General features: G+C 37.1%; 1 protein-coding gene across 3 annotated transcripts in view; it reads left to right on the forward strand.

Annotated features, from left to right (window-relative positions):
- CAMK4 (calcium/calmodulin dependent protein kinase IV) overlaps nt 1–20,842 on the forward strand; it is a 336,488-nt gene that overhangs the window by 210,582 nt on the left and 105,064 nt on the right. For all 3 annotated transcript variants that reach the window (XM_055112534.1, XM_055112533.1, XM_008952101.6), the window contains 2 exons: nt 10,278–10,340; nt 12,286–12,368. In XM_055112534.1, coding sequence (XP_054968509.1) covers nt 10,278–10,340; nt 12,286–12,368 — 146 coding nt within the window. The remainder of the gene's footprint in view (nt 1–10,277; nt 10,341–12,285; nt 12,369–20,842) is intronic.

The following is a 20,842-nucleotide window of genomic DNA, read 5'->3' on the forward strand; positions in this document are numbered from 1 at the left end:
ACAAAGGCTTCAAGTTCTGAAATAGAAGTGTCTTTCTGGGTTAAGCTTCCCAGAGGCACTCTTGTTTTGCCTAGACTCTTATTTCAATCCTGGGCTTCCTCCTCTATTGGAAATCCCTTCTTTTTTCCTTTTGTTCTTCCCAATGTCTTAGAGTCTGCAGGGAATAGGAAGTGGCTAGTAACAGAGCTATAAAATATTGGGTTTTACAATGCTCAAAGACAAGCTTATCTGATGATTACAGCCTGTCTTCCCATACTGATCAGAACAAGGTTGGCTTCATGTTAGTCAGTGTTAAATGTAATATGGAGTATTGGTTTTCCTTACAATATCAGTCTCCTTCTTGTTCCAGCACACCATGTCCAATACTTGCTGCTGCCCTCACCTCTAAACCGTCACCCACCCTGTGCAGTGATCCTTTCCATTCTCTTCTTCGTTGAGCCTAAACTCACACTGAAAAATCTGGGAAAAGAGCATCTGAGACAGAGTACTATCAAGTGCCAAGTGAAAGGACCCAACAGTGGAGACTATCCTGGCTTCCTGGAAGATGACCAGTGAGCCGGTGTAAAAGAAGAGGAAGAATACTAGGAGAGTTCAGCACAATGGACAGGGCCAAGGCATTATTAGCATATACTAGTGGACCATAGAATCTAAGCCAAGTAGGAGCTTTAAAGATAGGTAGTAGAAATCAGAGAGTGTAATGTTTGAAATCAAGATTTGTGATGTGGTTCAGTTGATGGTAACAAGAAGGCCTGAGATGTTGTCATGGAAATGAGTTGCTAAGGAAGAATCGAGGAAGTGGTAAAAGAACTGAGAGGCAAGAATGTTGAATGAACCATCCATGTGAAAGTTGAAGTTGTTAAGAATGATTATGGGGAATAATGGTTGAGATGGAGACATACATGCTAAAATGTTCAGTATAGGAATGTGTTAGTGAAAGGGAGGTGGGAAAATGACTACAATGAGGTTGAGTTGCAGGATGTATTTGCTGATGGAAGACATTTCAAAGGAGCTGGGATTTTGGAGGAAGAAGGGAGGAGAAATGATTTGGGCATAGCAATGAGGAGCAAGAAGGATGTCTATCCTGCTTCCAGGTCTTGGGGTACATTTCTTCATGGACCAAAAACAAGTCATTCCTTGAGAACGCTGAAAAATGTGAGACAGTCATAAGATGCCCAGGTTTCTGGTAGAACAAGAGGATAAAGATAAATAATCAGACTTGATTAAAATTCTGTATTTATTGGAGGTACCAGCCTCATGTAGGAAAACCTCGATATTTGTATGTGTCCTGCATTTGATTTTGGGGTGTTCAAACAGAAGTTCTTAGCTTTCAAATTCTTGTAGACTAAAACTGTCATTCTTGAATTTAACAAAACTCCAGTGGTCAAGATTTTTCACCAAGCATGTTAGTGCCAACATATACTTGTTGAATGTCAAAAAATAGGATGCTAAATTAAGCAGAAGTTATGCATAGGGAATCATTGGGAAAGCATAAAGATGTTTGGTTGCTTATTTATTTATGCATTAATGATTTATATTGTGCTTGTTTCCATAAAGGATTTGAAGAGCACAATTATGTACTTAGCATAATATCTCTGGACATCATTCATACCAAAAATAAGTCAAAGAAGCCAAAGACAGAATACAGAGACAAAACAAGATTTATAGTCTTAATCTCTGCAAGGAAAATAAGATAAGGCTGAGCATTTTCTGTGGAAATGCTGCTTTACTTGCCTGAATGATTAAAACAAAAAGAGCAGCAGTCTTTAGTTGCACAGGTCACCCCAGTTTTCCAAGAGTGTTTGAACTTCCAGAGTCTGGATATAGGCTACATCTAAGATAGCCAGGTTGTTCAAATCTAACAGAAGTCTGGTTATTGTCCTCTCTATTCTCCAGTTTATTCACCCCCTTTCTCCATTTGTAATTACCACAAAGCAGAAACTGGTTTTCCTTTAAGCCATCATTGCTTTTTTCTTCATATGTTTTTAATTATTTCTCTTTTCCTCATCAACAGTCTTGGTCCCAGCACAAGAGTGTTTATTTGCTGCATATCTTAGTGAAGGATCTGTGTTTCATCAATCCCATTCCAGTGATGGAGCCTTTTTCTCTGGTGTTACTCTAGAATTATACCTCTTATCTACTTCTTTCTCCCCTACCATGGGGACAGACAGGAAAATTGGGATTTCTTTCAGTTTTAAGAAATCTTGAGTGTCATGGAGTCTTGAAACTATAAAAACCTGTATAATTTCTTTTATTAAATTTTAAATTTTTTTCTGTGTATAAGCTTCAAAAAGTATATCAAAGACCATTAGAATACTTAGGGCCGTTTAAGTAGAGGAGCTAGGACAAGGCATTACAGAAAAACCCCAGGTGCCCAATCCATTTGATGGCTATCCACTTCATATTAGTAACAAGAGCAATGACAAATAAATGGAGACAAGGTTCTTTCTGATGAGCAATAATACACCATAAATTAGAGAAGCGAGACTATGAGTCCACTGCTGTCAATTTAGTTTACCTGGTGTCTTAGTCCATTTTCTGTTGCTATAAACAGAATACCGCATTCTAGATAATAAACAGAAATGTATTTGACTCATAGTTCTGGAAGGGGGTCATCCCATGGCAGATGGGCAGGATCCTGAAGCAAGCGCTTGTGTCACAGAGAGAAACAGAACTGAACGTATCCTTTCATCAAGAGCCACTCCCATCATAACTATCTCACTCCCAGGATGATGGCAATAAATCACTCATGAGAGCACATACCTCATGACTTAATCATCTCCTAAAGGCCCTACCTCTTAATACTGATACAATGGCAATTAAGTTTCCAACACATAAACTTTTGGAGGATGCATTCAAATCATAGCACCTAGTAACAGATAAAAACTCTAGAATGCACTGTGATTGGACAAAACTCTGATGGGCCGCCTTATATTTTTTTCTGCCTACTTGCTACCTAAGCCAAGGGAAGTGAATGCCCTTTAGCTATTTCATGCAGGTTAGGCCAAGCAAGCATATGCCTGAAATTTCTGGCTGTTATAGCTACTTTTGGGTTTGGATGAGATAGGACATCTCCTGTGGAGGAATATACCATCACAAATGACTGCCAACGAGACCCCATATACCTCCCAGAAAAATGGAAAAGTTAACCCGTGGGCCAAATTTCAGCAATGGGAAACAAAGGAAATTACTGGGTAGGTGAATTCCCCCTTCTTCCTTCTTCCTATGGACTTCTTCAAGGAGTAGTAGCCTGGTACAATGTCTCTGGAGAAGTACCATGTGCCCATTGGATGCAGCTGCCCATATGACCTGCTGTATGTCTTTATAGCTCATTAGGATGTTTGGTGCTGAATGCATTGTGTCTCCGACCTTTCTGCATTTCCCTTTTTCCTCACTCTCACTGTGTTGGGTTTCCCAAGTAAAGCACAGAATGTTGATCCATGCCTCATGTGTTTTTTCTAGGGAACTTGGGCTAATTAGCCCAAGTTAAGATTTTAGTAAAATATATATTTATTGTAAATTGTTAGTAAGGAAAAACTGCTATTCTTCAAGGTATTTTGTAGATACTAAAGGTATGTCTTATGGGTTTCAGTGTTGTTGTCATGTTGGTTTCTTAAAGCCATCTGTTGATGCTTCTCAAGATGTTAATTATGGTCACACTTGGAAGATAATTTCAAGTGGCAATAATGACTGCTCAGATAGCTGCCCATTGACTTTTGTGGTTTGCTTGACAGTTATTTTCTAGGAAAATATTATTCATTCTGAGTGGTAATGTGAGAGCTCCCCAGGAATTTGGAAAGGGAATTTAGAAGTGCGAGGAAAACACCAACTTCTGTAATGAGAAAAATATTGGAAAGGTTGAAAGGAGATGGCTATCAGGACCCACACTTATGTGATCTCCAAGACATGATACCTTTAAAGAGAACTGCCCCTGAGAGTATGGCTATTTAAGAAGCTCTCAGACTTCTTTCCAAAAAGCAACAGGTGACCCTCAGCTTATCCTTCTGGGAAGGATTTCCTGGCTTCAGTATGGTCTTATCCTTGGCTTCTTAGCTATATAGCTGTCCATTTCCATTTTGTTCAAAATTACCCTCTGCTGGTTTCCTTGGTCATCATTACTTTGACTCGTAAATCAGGTTTTGTTGCTTAGTTTACTCTCTTTGGATTGACAGTGTTTTAGCCTTACTTTTCTCCATGTTCCTTCTTCAGAGATTCTTATTTGCTTCACCCTTCTCAGCCTCCACCAAACTATGCCCTGCACATTATTTATCCTGGGCCCCAGCATTCAGAGAAGCAGAAATGAGACTATATTGACATTTTTCTTTCATTTAAATTATTTTTACTAGAATTTTTTTCTTCTTTTTATTCTGTTTTCAAATGTATAATGTTAAATTTTTTGGAGTACTGACTCTCAAAGTTTTGGGCTTTAGGAGCCCTTTCTACTCACAAAATAATAATAATATAATAATAATAATAATAATAATAATAATAATAATAATAATAATTATTGAGACAGGGTCTCATTCTGTTGCCCAGGCTGGAGTGCAGTGGCACAATCTCAGCTCACTGCAACCTCCATCTCCTGGGTTCAAGTGATCTTTCTGCCTCAGCCTCCTGAGTGGCTGGGATTACAGGCATGTGTTGCCATGCCCCGCTAATTTTGTATTTTTAATAGAGACAGGGTTTCACCATGTTGGCCAGGCTGGTCTCAAACTCCTGGCTCCAAGTGATCCACCCACCTTGGCCTCCCAAAGTGTTGGGATTACAGGCGTGAGCCACTACGCCCAGCTGATACAAAATTATTGAGAATTCAAAATAGCTACGCATATTTGCTGTATGAGAGATTAAAATTGATATATTTTTAAATTTACTAATTTTTACAATTACAATAAACCCATTATATTTTAACATAAATAACAATTAAGTTAAAATGTCTATATTTTTCAAAATAAAAAATATTTAATGAGAAGAGTATCATTGTTTTGCAAATCTCTTTACTATCTGATCTAATCGAACACAGCTTGATTCTCACAAAGTTTTGCATTCAATTGTTGCCATTTGTTGTTTTGTTTGAAGTACGGTCATTCCTCAGTATCCATGGGAGATTGGTTCCAAGACCCCTGCAGATACCAAAATTCACAGCTGTTTAAGTCCCTTATACTATAAAATGGCATAGTATTTGCACATCATTTATGAACGTGCTCTAATATTCTTTAAATAATCTCTAGGTTATTTCTAACACCTAATATGTAAATGCTATGTAAACAGTTGTTATACTGTATTTTTATATGAATATTTTAATTGTTGTGTTATTTTTTATTGTTGTTGGGATTTATTTCCCAAATATTTTCCATCCATGGTTAGTTGAATAGAAGATGCCGAACCCACAGATATGGAGGGCTGACTGTATGTGGAAAGAGTCTCACTTTACTCAGATATGCAGCTGGAAAAGGGAGAACCCTACGTATACCCTGAAAGGGCCTCAAGAACCTGCAGTCACCCTGAGACCATATTTTAAATTGAGAAATGATGATGTGGAGTATCGTGGAAAAATAATTACCTTTTTAAGAAATGTTTTTATAGAAAAATTAATTCTGAATTAAAAGCAAATGATTTTACCAGAAGTTTGCTAGCCCAGACTTTTTGCAGTCTGGCCTGTTCTGAGTATTTTTTGAGTTTAGATCATTGAACTTTAGATCATTTAACTCTCAAAGAGCTAAAAAGAAATAGCATTTTAATATGTAATATGCCCTATACAACATGGTAATAGGTAAATTTGTTCAGAATGCATATTTGTGTTAGAAAATATTTGTTTAATATAAATATATAATGTGAAAAAATTAAAGGATTCTACTATCACACTTTACATTGATCAGAAATATCTGAAAAATGGCGGGTGTGGGAGTGGGAGAAACCTGTATTACAAAAACCCAAATATATAGTGAGAAAAATAAATTCTAGTATAACAATCTTAATTTAGGAACACCTATGTCCTTAAAATTTTCTTTAAAGCATTGTGAAGTAGTGACAAATACATTTATTTGGTATTAGCAAGGAAATCCTTGTTGACCTGAAGAGAAGATGGTGATCCCAGCACTTTGGGAGGCCGACATGGGTGGATCACGAGGTCAAGAGATAGAGACCATCCTGGCCAACATGATGAAACCCCGTCTCTACCAAAAATACAAAAATTTGCTGGATGTGGTGGCGCACACCTGTAGTCCCAACTACTCAGGAGGCTGAGGCAGGAGAATCGCTTGAACTTGGGAGGCAGAGGTTGCAGTGAGCCGAGACTGCACCATTGCACTCCAGCCTGGTGACAAAGTGAGACTCCATCTCAAAAAACAAAAACAAAAACAACCTGTATCCTTATGTTTTAATAGCATCTGCAGAAACTGAAATAGAAGATGACAATGCCATTTGACTATTCTAGTAACGCCTCTCTTTTTCAAAGATCTCTCATTTGTCGTTTGGTATAAGTGTTTGTCTCTTGCTTGATAATTTTTACAAAATGTATGTTTTTTTCACTAAACGAAAGAACTTTTAGAGTCTTTTGCTGCCATTCTATTACCTCCTGGACCATGCTGTCTATACCCCATGATTGGGCTGCCTGACACCACTGACTGGCTACCAGCAACCCATATCTTACACTACTTCCATGTACCTGGTGCACACTCTAGGCAAACATTCTCCATTTTGTATTAGCAACAGTGTGATTTCTTAAAGAACTGGTAATGTCAAAAGTCTTTTAGAATAAGCCCACTGTTTTAATATTAGCAGCAGTTGACTCAGAAAAGCTATCTTCCACTGAACAATGGAAGTTTTAAAACAAAATTCATTTGTAACTTGCATTCTTCCATCTTTCACTATCTTCTGATAACATTATGTAGATGAGTTGCATCTCCCAAATTAGATTGTAATCTTACTTTAGGAAGGACCATATTTCGTTTGTTTTTTCCTGTGACCCAATTATTTAACATGGGGCTGAGCGCATAAAACCTATTTTAGACCTATCCTTACTGTGTACTGTGCATTCATTACATAGAAACTAAAGAAATTACTCAGACATTCTAAAATTTCCAGTTCAATAAAACACATTTTTTGGTTTTTAAATTTTATCTATTTAATATTCTCTGATTTAGAAGTTTTGACAATATGATGGAGGTTATGATTCTCTTCTGCCTCACAAAGCACATAGATGTCAGTAAATTATTTATCCCAGTTTCTATTCCAACCATTCATATTGGCTACAGCCATCATTTTCTTAGGCTTCTTTACTTTCCTTCAAATTATATCACCAATGACATCAAAACAATTGACAAGGTTGCTGCCCAGAAGTAGAGAAAACAGCAGAATTGAGGTACAAAACTAGGTAGCCTGCTAGGTTCGTTCACCAGCTAAGTGATTGCTCCTACATCAGCTTTCAGTATGGATTCAAAAGAGTTTCTAGGCAAAATTCTAAATTGCTATTTGGTAGGGCCCATTTGGGTTACTGGTAAATGGTCAAAACTTTGAATATGAAATAAACTGATGGCAAGAGTTCTTATGAATGAATAATTATTAGTTACTGATCAATTAGTCTGGGACATGGAAGAAACTGAGAGAGTAATACTTCAGGATCTTAGGAAAATGTGAAATGAAGGGAACAAATACTATAAGCAAACAATAACGGAGTCCTCAGTGTCTGACAACATTCATTATTTGAGGGAACCAAGCCTCCCATCTCCCTCAACCATGGTCAAAGGAGAGCGCTTATGACCCATTCTTGGCCTTGTCGTGGTTATATTTCTCCTACATCCAGGAATAGGCACATAAATCAAGCAAGGCTAATGATAATACTATTTGAGATTAGATAGATGTTGAGAGAGAGCATCTCTCTTATCTTAGAAATACAGACTTGGAGCTTCTGTGGCCATGTTTCATGCCATTCGGAAAGGAGAGACATAGACAAAGACACAAACGTGCACAGGGGAGAGAGAGATTATCTGAGTCTCAACCTCTCAATTTAGTTATGTCTGCAGATAGATCTACTCTGACTTCCCAGTTACATGTGCCAATAAATTACCATTTGGGACTTATTACGTGAGTTTGAGCTGCGTGTTTGTTACTTGAAATTGAAAGAGCTTTGGTCAATACATGGTCTGAATCATGCAGAGTAGCTATGGTTTAGTGTCCGTGGAAGACTGCTGAAACAGCCTCCAAAGTTCTTGGGTTAGAGAGCACTGGATGTATCAAGATGTGCGTCTTCCTTTACTCCTTTGCTGCAAAAACTCCAGAGCCTATCAATTTGATGTACATTCACTAGAGTTAGGTTGCTTTTCTCTGCTCACAGTGAGTCTTCCCTGTTATATAATGGCCTCATATGATCTGTCAGGTATTAAAATGTACAGATCATATATTCATCCTCTCCTCTAAGAATTTATAGCTGATATTGCATTTTTATGTGGGATGTTTATAAATATTTTAAGAAGTATGCTGGGTTGCACAGACTGGCATCCAAACAACAAAAGTAAAATACATTTTTGTTTTGTAATATTGCAAATTGATTTTAATAGCTTGACTTTCTTTAGCAAGAATATATTAAAACATCCCAAGCCTCTTGATTGCCTGTATGAATAACCAAAACTTTTATTGCAGTTTACCATGACTTTATGGCAATTTAATGTTTTATTGCGTATACGGGTGAAATAAACTGTTGAGAAATCTCTCATTGGGCTGGGAACTCCTTAAGATCTCCTTGTAAACATTTTCCCATCTCATAAAAACTAAAGGCATTTAGAAATGGTGAGTGCTTTCTTTAAATGAGGTACTCTAGGGTCTGGCAAAATTATATTTTCCAGATAAAATAAATGTAAAATATATTTATATGTTGCAACCAAGAAAAAGAACATATAAAGTTGGAAAAAATTTTTTTGAGTATTCATTCCTTTTTAAAGATTGCATCCTTTTTGGTTACTGTTTTCATTAAAGAATGAAAATTAAATGACTGGATGTTGTTCTCTGTCATCTTGAAAGTTGTGATTGGTTATCACCATTGATATGCGCTTGGATTTCTCCTGAGGTCAACCTTTTCTTCCTCAGGAGAAGTAACTGAAAGGGGAGAACCCATTTCCCATTTGAAGCAGTCTCTCGGATATGCCTATAGAGTTTGGCTGTGAATTGCACATAAACTTCTTCACTTCTAAAACCATGTAAACTCTTGCTAGTTCAAAGGTTCGGGACAGCTCAAATGGCAGAAACCATAGTAAGAGTGCAGGTATCATATCTATCGATTGTTATGATAAATTTTGTTGGAGAGGAAGACATTAAAACGTTTATGTCTACTATATAACGTTGAGATCTCTGAAATGCCAACTCATTGTGATTAAAGGGGTCAATCACTGGGCTAGAGAGAATATCCCTAATTTTGGAATATCCTGAACTAAATCGCCATTGTCCCAAACAAAGAGACCAAGTGGTGAACTAACTAGGATTCTTTCATGGCAAGCAACAGAAACTAACTCTGGATAACTTAAACAGAAAAAGGAAATGTAGTGGCTCATATAATTAGAAGTTCAAAAGGCAAACCAGCATAACTGAATCTAGGGGCTTAAATTGTATTAACAGTCCTCTTCATAACTCAGCAATATTTTTTCCTGTGTTGGCCTCATTTTAATAAAGTGGTCTCCATATGGTATCAAAACTGTTCACTATTAGAAGCAGACTGTATCCTCTTTTGCTCTCATAATTTCAGAGAAAGATGGAACACCTATTTCTTGAGTGTTTGAGCAAAATTTTTGGAGAGGCTCCTGACTGGGATGACTTGGGTCTGGTGAATATTCCTAACCCTATCACAATGGCCAGGGAACAGGATACTCTTGTTGGGTAGGTTGGGTTTTGTGCTACATCCGTGTGAGAAGGACAAGTGAAGTGATTGACGGCTCCACTGGGGTTTAGACAGACTTCCATATAAGAAAGGAAGACAAAGAAGAAGGATAGGTTGAAATGAGCTTGGGCATTAGTTGTGACAGTGATGACTTTTGATAGGAAAGTGGGGAAGATGCCATGTTAGGAGTCTGACAAGTTGTGATGCATACTAGTTTCTGGCTGTATCTTATGTCAGAAGCAGAGAGAAAGGATGTGCAGCTGAAAAAGAAAGAGAGGAAGGAGACACACAAAAGCTAAGGAATTAGGCTCTGTGAATTGCCTGATTCACCCAGGTAGTTATTGCTGTTTCTGTTTCTCTGCTACAATGAAGGGGGGAGTTTCTTTCAGTTTATCTCTTTTATTTTGCCTTTTAGGTGGACAAAAAAATCGTAAGAACTGAGATAGGAGTTCTTCTTCGCCTCTCACATCCAAACATTGTAAGTGGTTTTTAACCTACTATTTCAAATGATTGCCAGAGCTAGAGAAAGGGACCTTTGTCCTTCACTGTCAGTGCTGATAATGAGAAGGGGATTCTCCCACCACTGATAGCTACTATGTGCTAGCCCTTGTCCTCATCTCATCACCTTTTCAATCCTTTGGCTGAATAAGTCTTACAAGTAATACCTCTGAAAAAGTTCCAAAATAGACAAATTAGCAATATACGCCATCTTTATTTTCATTCATAAAAGGATAAAAATCAAGGAGTTTTGTTTTGCTCCAACAAAACACTGGCTTTTTCCTTCTTTTGTGTGCCTATCTTATTAATTTTCCATTACTGAAAAAGCCTGTGAAGAAAATACATTGCTTTCCAAAGTAATTTCAGTCTGCTTTGAGAGAGGATCTGCTTCATGAACAATGTGAAGATGCAAATAAATGATGTACTTGAATGCAGAAAATAAAATGTCCTCAGAAGCTCTGCTTCAGGCTTTGTCCAGACAGCCTCTGAGGCAAAGATCTAGTAAAAAGCGTTCTTGAACTGATGAAGTGAAAAAGAATAAAATTATTTTCCAGGTTGCAAGTTATTTTTATGAATTAAGCCATCTACTTCAAGAAAGCATTTTTGCCCATTTCTCTGAGGAAGTTGTGATGTCCAGGGAGATGGCCTGCAATGCTTAGACTCCAGGCAAAGTGCTCAAAACTTAACATATGAGTTAGGGAAGCATTCAGCTGTAAATAGCAGAAAACTTGAATAGGATGATTTAAACAAATATTTTCCATATGTTGCAAGCAACAAAAATCAGGCAGTTTTCTGGCTCAGCTCGCTGGTGCTGCTGTTCCAGAACCCAAATACCATCCTTGGTTCTGCCATCCTCAGTGCATTGACTTTCCTCCTCATGCTTTTCCCTCCTGGGCCTAACATGGCTGCTCCACAATTTTTGCAAGTCATCACGTCTATATTCAAAATAGGAAGAAGATGGAAGGATCTCAGCTGCTAGTTCTCATAAGAAGAGTAAAAGCTTTCTCGGAAACTATGGCAGTGGAAGTCTCTTCAAATTTTATTGGCTGTAGCTAGTCACAAGATTACCCTTAACTGCATGGAGGCTGTGAAATTAGTGGCTAAGACCATTCATGATCCACAATTTGGGGCTAGATACCATCTCTGAACAAATCAGAGTTCTGTTTATATTAAAGTAGGGAGAAAACGGCTTTGGGTAAGCAGTTAATAAAATCTCCCACACTCCATCACCACTTTTACATTATCCATCTCTTCTCTCCAAAGATAAGTCAATGTAGAATTTTCCTCAAGTGTAGACTAGTCCTGGCTACTAGATTCTCGTATATATGGAGAAAAATATCTAAAACTGCTTGGATTAGCTGAATGTGATGAAGACCATGGTATGCTCAATCAAGTCACTGTCACCACTGCTTTTCTGAGGATTCCTTCACCCACTGACAGCTTTTTAGCTATTGATTGATATACCCTTTACATATAGGCCGACTTTAAGCTGGTCCTACCCTGCCGCAGACCCCTAATTTTAAGTTTTGTAATTCCCAGAAGAAATAGGCATTTTGTACCTCTAGCCACCTCGATGCCTCAAATGGTTTAGGAAGTTGTGTTGTTTTTGTTTTTGATTTTTGAACAATTTAGAATTTGGGATGTTTTAGAAAAGTTAGAAAGTGTTTCCAAGGCAGACATCTTTCAACTGTCAAAAGGAAAAATGTAAACATTTTATAGGAACTTTGAAAAAAATGAGGTAACTGATAAAATCAACCCAGAAAGAGAGTGAGAAATAGCTAGCTGATAAAAGAATGAGGAAACTTTATTAACAGTGATCCAACATATTACTACTGCAGAATGTTGTTTTAGCCATAGTGTTAGCTATTTCCAAGAAAGATGGAATAAGAAATTTGTGATATTCTTTTTTTTATATCTTTCCCTAGATAAAACTTAAAGAGATATTTGAAACCCCTACAGAAATCAGTCTGGTCCTAGAACTCGTCACAGGAGGAGAACTGTTTGATAGGTGAGTTGGTTCTGGAAATATAACCACAGAAAGGTTTGCTTTTGGCCACCAAAAAATAATCTAAAGGACATTTCTCCTGAAACTTTTTATAATGACAGATTATACTTGTTGATAAATACTACTAAAAAAAGTCTTAAGAAGAATGTTGAAGGAAGGTGGATAGTGGTAAGATGTAGGTACATGAAAACTTGAGATATTTAGTGAGTAAAAAGAGGAACACTATAATATCTATTTATCTTTGCAAATATTTGTCTCAATAAAAAGATAGAATGTCTAAAATCAAATTAAATCTAAACTAAATAGTAAGATTTATGAGAATATCTTAAGAAAATATTTGAAATATTTGAAAATATTTGAAAATTATAAAAAATTAAACATGTACTCTGTCCTCTGTTATGATCCAAAAGCTCATAAAACTCAATATATCTTCAAATGATTATTTTTAAGCTTATTTTCTTTAGAAGTCTGTGTAAAGAGTTCCATGTTGCAAAGTAAACATGTTCTGTTATGGCCAATTATTGCCAACTTTGGTTTCCTGTTCATATGTTCATCTTTCAAAGCAGAGGAGTGAGAATGGAGGGGGGTGGGGGTGGGGGTTGGAGCCTGGAAATCCGGCAGAGCATAATATATGCAAACTATTTGTACAAGACACACAAACTTTATGTTTCCATAGTTGTTCCATCTTCCCCACCCTCTTAGGAGAATTCTCTATTTGTCCTGATGGGCTCTTGAGAGCCTTTTGCTGTGTTCATCAGGTAATCAAAAAAGAATGGAATTTAAAGAAGACAAAGAGACTAAGTAGGCATATATTAGAAATGGTAAGAAGCCATGCGTGAATGGAAAAGTTTTGGTTAAAAAATGGGGCAAGAGACAGATAGACTGCAGTTTATGGGGAAGACAGAAGAGACTGAGGGAACCATTGATGTACCCTGAGTGCCTGGATCACAGCAAATGCTCCATAAATATTTGCTGAATGAATGAATGAACAACTGCTACAATGAATGGACTCTGAGGAGAAATATCTAAAGGGGATTAGTTTTGAATGGGTTGGGAGAGGAACCCTCCTTCACTTTTGCCAGGGTCTGAATGTTTGTGTGCCCCCAAAATTCATTTGCCAAAATCTTGATCCCTAAGATAATGGTATTAGGAGATGGGATCTTTGGGAGGTCATTAGGTCATAAAGGTGGAGCCCTCCAGAATGAGATTAGTGCCGTTATAAAAGAGGCCCTAGAGAGCTGCCTTTCCCCTTTTACTATGTAAGGACACAGCAAGAAGGTGCCTTCTATGAGAAAGCGGGCCCTCACCAGACACAAAATCCTCTGGTGCCTTGATCTTGGACTTTCCAGCCTCCAGACCTGTGAGAAATAAATGTTTGATATGTATAAGACACACAGGTTATGCTATTTTTAAATAGCAGCTCAAATGGACTAAGATACCTTCCTTCACACCCATACTCTACCCAGTTAAATTTGCTGCCTCTTCAAGAGCTTTCAAAAGTATTCATATTGTTTTTCAAAGGTTCTGTCTCTTTTTAACATTACCCAGTGAAAATCTGGATCTTTAGGTGAGAAGGAGCAAAAGGTCTAGCTTCATTGCAACTACATATGTATGTGTAGCAGATACACATCTGAATTTTGTTCATATATATGTTAACACTTCCTTAGAGCAGGTTCAACATATTATTAGACTTTAAACATTATAACATTTTGACTATTTTCACATTTTAAGAATAATAAGTCAGCTGAAGGAAGTAAGCATCAGTAGCTTAAAGCCATACAGTTCTGGCAGCAGTTGTTTTTTTGAAAGACTCACAGTTGTGAATCCTGACTCTACAACTGAAAGATAACTAACTAACCTAGAATAATTTACTTAACTTCTCTGAACCTTAGAACAAATTTGAAGTGGCTTTATGTTGCTAATAAAGCTTAGATGGCTCTAATCCACTATGAAGATACTCTTGTTCACATGTTCCCATGTCCTCAAGCAAGAGTCTCCTGGCCTAGCTAATTTGGGTATTGCCACAATATGCCTATAATGGCTCCTTTTTCAACACCTCTTTAGCTGACTCTTTTTTATGGATGTATTCCTTCTTTAGGTACATTAATAGAGCAGTTTATAGTCAGATGCTGCTGGTTTTGGAGCTATGAGCTCTCTCTAAGGAGACCTTGCATATTTCTCTGCTAATTATGGTCTATCAGAGAGAACTCTCATGTTTTTAAATTATAAATAATTGCAGGACAGGAATGCCACACTGAAGCAATCATCTACTAATAGTGTTTGCTGTTTACTTACCTACCTCTATTGGTTTGAGTTAATTGGGAATCATGGGTTTCTCCTTCTCTTCTTCCCAACCTTTCTTCCATGAAAGAATTTAGGATGAAATTTAATTCAGCTATAGCTAAAAATGGAAAAAGTAAATGCTATTGATAAATTTCATTTGGAGAGATAAGTGGATGAAATATTCATATTTAACAGAAAACCTCTGAAGAATGGCAGACAGCCAGTAAAGCACTCAACTCTTAGTGGTTTTAAAAGATAGACTCTTTTCCTTTGCATGTTGTGGTCTACAACATTGACCTAGCTGATATGAACTTGGTCTCTCCATTAAGTTACTTAATTCTGCAGTTATCTTTAAATTTTATCAAGCTGAAAATACATTCTGCATTATTATCCAATGTATTGATTTCTTTCTTGAGAGTTAAAAGGTAACATGATCTCTTTTTTTGTACTTAGGTCAAAACAAATTTACTTAATTGTGATGATAAGAATTCATTCCTGGTCTAATGATGACTCTAATAGTACATAATGAATGAACTAGGGGAGTAATTGCTGAAGAGATAATCATATGAGTCAATTATACTCAAAAAGGTTGTATTTAATTAGCAAAAAATCTATTCTATAATGCTTATAAAAATTAAACATAGTCAAAATCCAAGTAGAATCTGCTATTTTATGTAGAATTTAAATAGTAAGTTACGTAGGACAGTTTATTAGAAATTTTGGAATAAAATCCATGATTTGTTGTGCCCAGGAAAAATCTAAAACATAAATAAATTTGCACATTTATGACATCATGAGAAGAAGAAAGCTCCCATGAAGTTTCTGTTTAACCGTTCTCAGTTTGGTCTCAACTCTTAAAACCTCAACATCATTTTCATTGAATTATTGAAATGGACAAGGTGTGAGTTTTGCTTTAAGAGCAAGTTTCGAAGTTTTTTTCCCTCAAAAATGACTGTATTTTAAGACAGCAAATTTAGCAATATCCTTACTGTCTTCTAATTAAATCAAAAGTATTTTTTCTTGATTTTTGTCAGATAACTCCAGTATCTTAAGTATAGTCTTGAATTTTTTAAAAATTGTCATGGGTTTTTTTTCTGTTTTCTTTTTCTTTTTTTGTTTTATCACTTTTTCCTAAAGAATTTTATTTTTATTTAACTTTTAAGTTCAGGGGTACATTTGCAGGTTTGTTACATAGGTAAATGTGTGTCATGGCGATTTGTTGTACAGATTGTTTCATCACCCAAGTATTAAATCTAATATCCACTAATCCATTAGTTATTTTTCCTGATCCCCTCCATTCTCCCAATTTCCACCCTTCAAAAGGCCCCAATGTGTGTTTTTCCCCACTATGTGTCCATGTGTTCTCATCATTAAGCTCCCACTTATAATTGAGAACATGCGGTATTTGGTTTTCTGTTCTTGTGTTAGTTTGCTAAGGATAATGGCCTCCATTTCCTTCCATGTCCCTGCAAAGGATATGATCCATTTCTTTCTGTGTTTTTGCTTGCCTGTTTAGGCTTGTTCCAATGCCAAACATTATGTGTAAAAGGTTTTAGAATTTGAGGCCTGGAATGCTGTTACCTTCCAAAAAAGGAGATTTTCTTTTGTTGTGGCGGGCATTTAAGGTTAACAAACAGATCATTTTAATACAATCAGATATTAGGCTAATTCAAAGCTGGGCTTCCTAATGGCTGGTATACTTCTTGTCAAGTCTTATTCACAAGGCTTTGCTCTTTGAAGGTCTCAACTTTAAGCCAGGGCATTATACCAGGGCTATTCTTACTTGGCAGACCCTCAATGCCAACTTCTGTACCCTTAGCTCTGTGTAATTGCCAGAAACTTTATTCACCTTCTCCGCCTGTCAGCTGCTGTGTTGGAATAAGTAAATGCCTTCAGAAGGAAATCAGAGGCATCAGATGGCAGGTTTGCTTTGCTGGGTTTTTCTTCTCTTCTGGATCTTGATTCCTAAATCCTTCCCTTCCTTAGTGTATTAGTTAAGGATCTGTAAAGGGACAGAACTAACAGGATAGATGTATATATGTAGGGGAGTTTATTAGGAGAATTGACAAACGCAATCACAAGGTGAAGTTCCACAAAAGGCTACCTGCAAGCTGAGGAGCCAGGAAGCCAGTCTGAGTTCTCAAACCTCAAAAGTAGGGAAGCCGATAATGCAGCCTTCAGTCTGTGGCCAAAGACCCAAGAGCCCCTGGCAAATCACTAGTGTAAGTCCAAGAGTCCAAAAGCTGAAGAACTTGGAGTCTGACATTCAAAGGCAGCACAGGAGAAAGATGGAGACCAGAAGACTTAGCCAGTCTAGTCTTTCCACGTTCTTCTGCCTGCTTTTATCCTAGCCATGCTGGCCGCTGATTGAGGGTGGGTCTGCATCTCCCAGTTCATCGTTAATCTCCTTTGGCAACGCCCTCACAGACACACCCAGGAACAATACTTTACATTCTTCAATCCAATCAAGTTGACACTCAATATTACCATCACACCTGATAACTCTCTGATTTGTTCAAATAGATTTTTTTTATTTTATTGAGTTTGTTTTTATTTTTCTTACCTGGAGGCTTGTCTGACCCACCATTGCTGAGAGCAAAAATTCACATACGGTTTTAAATTTTTTTCACAGACACTAATGTATTTTCCTGATTTAAAAAGTCAGCCTATTTGAGCAAGCAGGGTGAAAAGCAGTATACTCACTATGCAAATATGAAAACAGAATTAGTAAAGGTTAATAATCTTCCCAGTCCAGGCAACCAGACTGTCTTCTGATCCAATCCTTTCCTTCTTTTAGGGCCTCACTTTCTTTCTTATTAAGTCTAGTTTGTCTCTTGCACATCATTTCCAAGAAAATAAATATCTATTTATACATGGAAAATCCATGATGTATTGATTGGTCCTATGCAAACCTATGTATCTATATAGCCCACTCAATAACTCTCTCTTCACCTTTTTTGAGGTATTGTTATCCATATTTTTCCATAGCATACACTTAAAAAGTTATTAATAGGTCATAAGACCTCACCTCCAGTCCTACTATATGAGTCCTAATAGTAATCTGTACTTCAGCATTTCTAGATCTCTCATTCTTGGTGGAAACAAATTGAATTTTCAGGGAATTGCTATTAGAAAAAGGTTTGAGAAATGGAACTGAGGCTGTTTCTTGTCCCAGTCGTTCTGGAGTTGTAGTATGGTTGGTATTAGGATTTAACGAACTTAGAAAAAGTCTGCATTTGTGAAGACCATTGTATCAGAAATTAGTCATCAATGTAATTATCTAATGAGTGATTCTGTAAAATGTGATTGTTCAGAAAGGATAATTAGTGAATATAATGAGGAACATTTTTGAGATCCTATTGGGTTGCTGGCAGAGTGTGCAGGGCAATTTATTAACATGATACTATTTAATCATTATAGCAACACATATGTAAAGTAGGCTTTGATATATACATTTTATAGACAAGATAACTGAGGATCAGAGAGGTCTGTTAACTTCCGTTAGGTCATTCAGCTTATATATGATCTAATAATAATTAAATAAGATTGGACTCAAGTATGTCACATTCCAAAGTATATAATTTTGCTACCATGTCATGCTGCTGCAAATGCCAGAACTCTTATGCTTAAAAATAAAACTTGAGATTAGTAATCTAATGTTTGTCCTACTTGAGTGTTGGCTTAACCTGACCTTCAATTTGTATATAGTTGCTTTTCAACCATGGATATTTTAAATACATCTCTTTATGTGGCTTTATCTGGCTATATGTAAAGAAAACTTACACTTTGATTTGGACTAGACTTATAGTTTACTTTTTCTAGAAGCTTGGCCATAAAATGAAAGATAGAGGTGAGGTAGTAGAACACACTGGATAAATGGAAGTTTATTATTTTAAGCTGTAGGTCTAGGAACACATTGATTTGCTGATGGGAAGGAGCTCATAAGAAAGAGAAGCAGAAGAGATTTGTATGAGAGGGACCTAAATTTGGAACAACATTCTAGAAAAGGCATGAAGGGAATGAGATCTAGAGTCAGATAAACGGATTTGGTTTTTAGAAAAAACTCTTCTTCCTCTGAAGCAGAAAGAAAGAGACAAAGGGTCAAAGGAGCTAGATTAATCAAAGCAATTTTGAAAAAGAAAAGACTTTTGGAATAAGTTGGAAGACACTGTTGGGACTGAGATGTAATTGTACCTTGCTTATAAACTAATAAAAGAGCCTATTATTCTTTTGTGGATGCTGAAAAGCACACGATTACTGAATCAGAGACAAAGGGCCTTATTACTCATGGCACAGCAAACGTTATGGGCATTAGCAAGTCTGTCAGTTCCCCTTGCCCTTTGAGTTCCATGGAGGCAGTACAGTGGGGCCAGATAGATGCCTACACCTGGAATTAGATGTGTTACAAGAGGGGAGATAATTTTTTTTTTTTTTTTTTTTTTTTTGTATTTTTAGTAGAGACAGGGTTTCACCATGTTCGCCAGGATGGTCTGGATCTCTTGACCTCGTGATCCACCCACCTCGGCCTCCCAAAGTGCTGGGATTACAAGCATGAGTCACCCCGCCCAGCCAAGGGGAGATAATTTAAATGTCATCAACTGGAGAATGAACAACCATTCAGCAATGAAAAGGAATGTTCCTTTGATACACACTACAACATGGATGAACTTTAAAAAGTTTATGCTAAGGGAATGAAGCCAGACATGGAAGACTATATATGCTATGACTCTATGACTTTATAAGGAATTTCAAGAAGGGGAAAATATATAGACAGAAGCAAAACAGTGGTTTCCTAGGTCTGGAAATTGAAGTGTGGTGGGTTAGAAGACGTTTAGGTAGTTCGGTCTTGATAGCCTCTAATTTTCCAGTATTGTTAAAGAAGGGAAATTGATCTCCTAATACTAGTAAAGAATGGAATAGGGCACTTGAAGAAGGAACTGGTGAAGATTTTAAGTAAGATTGTGTGAACAGACGAGGGCAAGAAAAAGGGCTTTTGAGGAGCACTGAAGGTCTGCTAATGCTGAAGGCTATGCATATTTGGAGACTCTGGTCTCTGTAGCATTATATATTACTGGCTTACTCCTTCATATCATTCATGGAGTTTTGGACAACGTCTCTTTTTCTCTTGGCTTTCGTCCAACTTTTCATCTGTCTCCCTCTTGATCTCTTTCCTGAGTTCCTCTTCCCCTCCCCACCTCTTAAGTTCCCTTTAAACTTCTACATTCTTGTTAGATGAATTTGACACTCACCTGTGGCTTGAGCCACACTGGTGGCTACAGTCTCAGCTAAGATGAAAACTTTATTTTCAGCAGTCTACTAGGCTTCTCACCAAGTCCCATTAGCACCTCTAAATCAAATGAACTCAGCATCCCTCTCTCAATCTCACTCCCCTTCCCTGTGAACTGATTCACCAACTAAACTAATCAACATGAATTTCTCCCTTTTCCTTTAGATTCTCCTTCCCTATTCCCTATAATTCTTCCTCTGAGCAGCTTTGAAATCTGTTCCCTTTTCCCTTTCCCAGTGCTTCTGCCCTGTTGCACCTTTGCATTGTTTCCCATTGCAGTAGACTCCTGGAGAGTATTACTTTCACTCCTTTCCATCCATCTGTATTTAAGCATAGATTTGATCAGGTCAGCCCAGGAAGCTACTCACTACTTTCACTTAAAGTCAATACTTTTAAACATGACAAAAAAAGCCCACTTACAATCTGGCCTCACCTTACCATGCTGGCTTTACCACCCACTTTGTTCTCTTCCCACCAATGTATTAACCACTGTATATTGTCTCCACCCTCAAGGAGCTCATAGTCTAAAGAGGGAAAGTAAAAATGTGACATAGACGCTAATATTTTTTAAGCATCACCTTCCAAGTAAAGCATATTAGGGATTATAATGACTACAATATCACAAATTTTTTAATGAGGGCTAGGAAATAAAAAGAAATAAAATAATAATCAGGACATAAAAGAGAGATCATCAGATGTTTTGTGTTTGTTAGAGATTGGCCCCATATTCAACTCTAAGTATTCATGTGGGGATGATAAGTGCTATAATTAGGGCATAAACACAGTCTGTAGAGTACAAAACAAGGGGGTTTTGTAAGTCAGAAATTGCTTCAGGAAGGAGTAAAATCTTTTGAGCTGACTCTTATGTGAGAAATTGGAAATTAGCAGGCAGAGGCCAGAAGGAAGG

This window comes from Pan paniscus, chromosome 4, assembly GCF_029289425.2.
Source record: "Pan paniscus chromosome 4, NHGRI_mPanPan1-v2.0_pri, whole genome shotgun sequence".
NCBI lineage: Eukaryota > Metazoa > Chordata > Mammalia > Primates > Hominidae > Pan > Pan paniscus.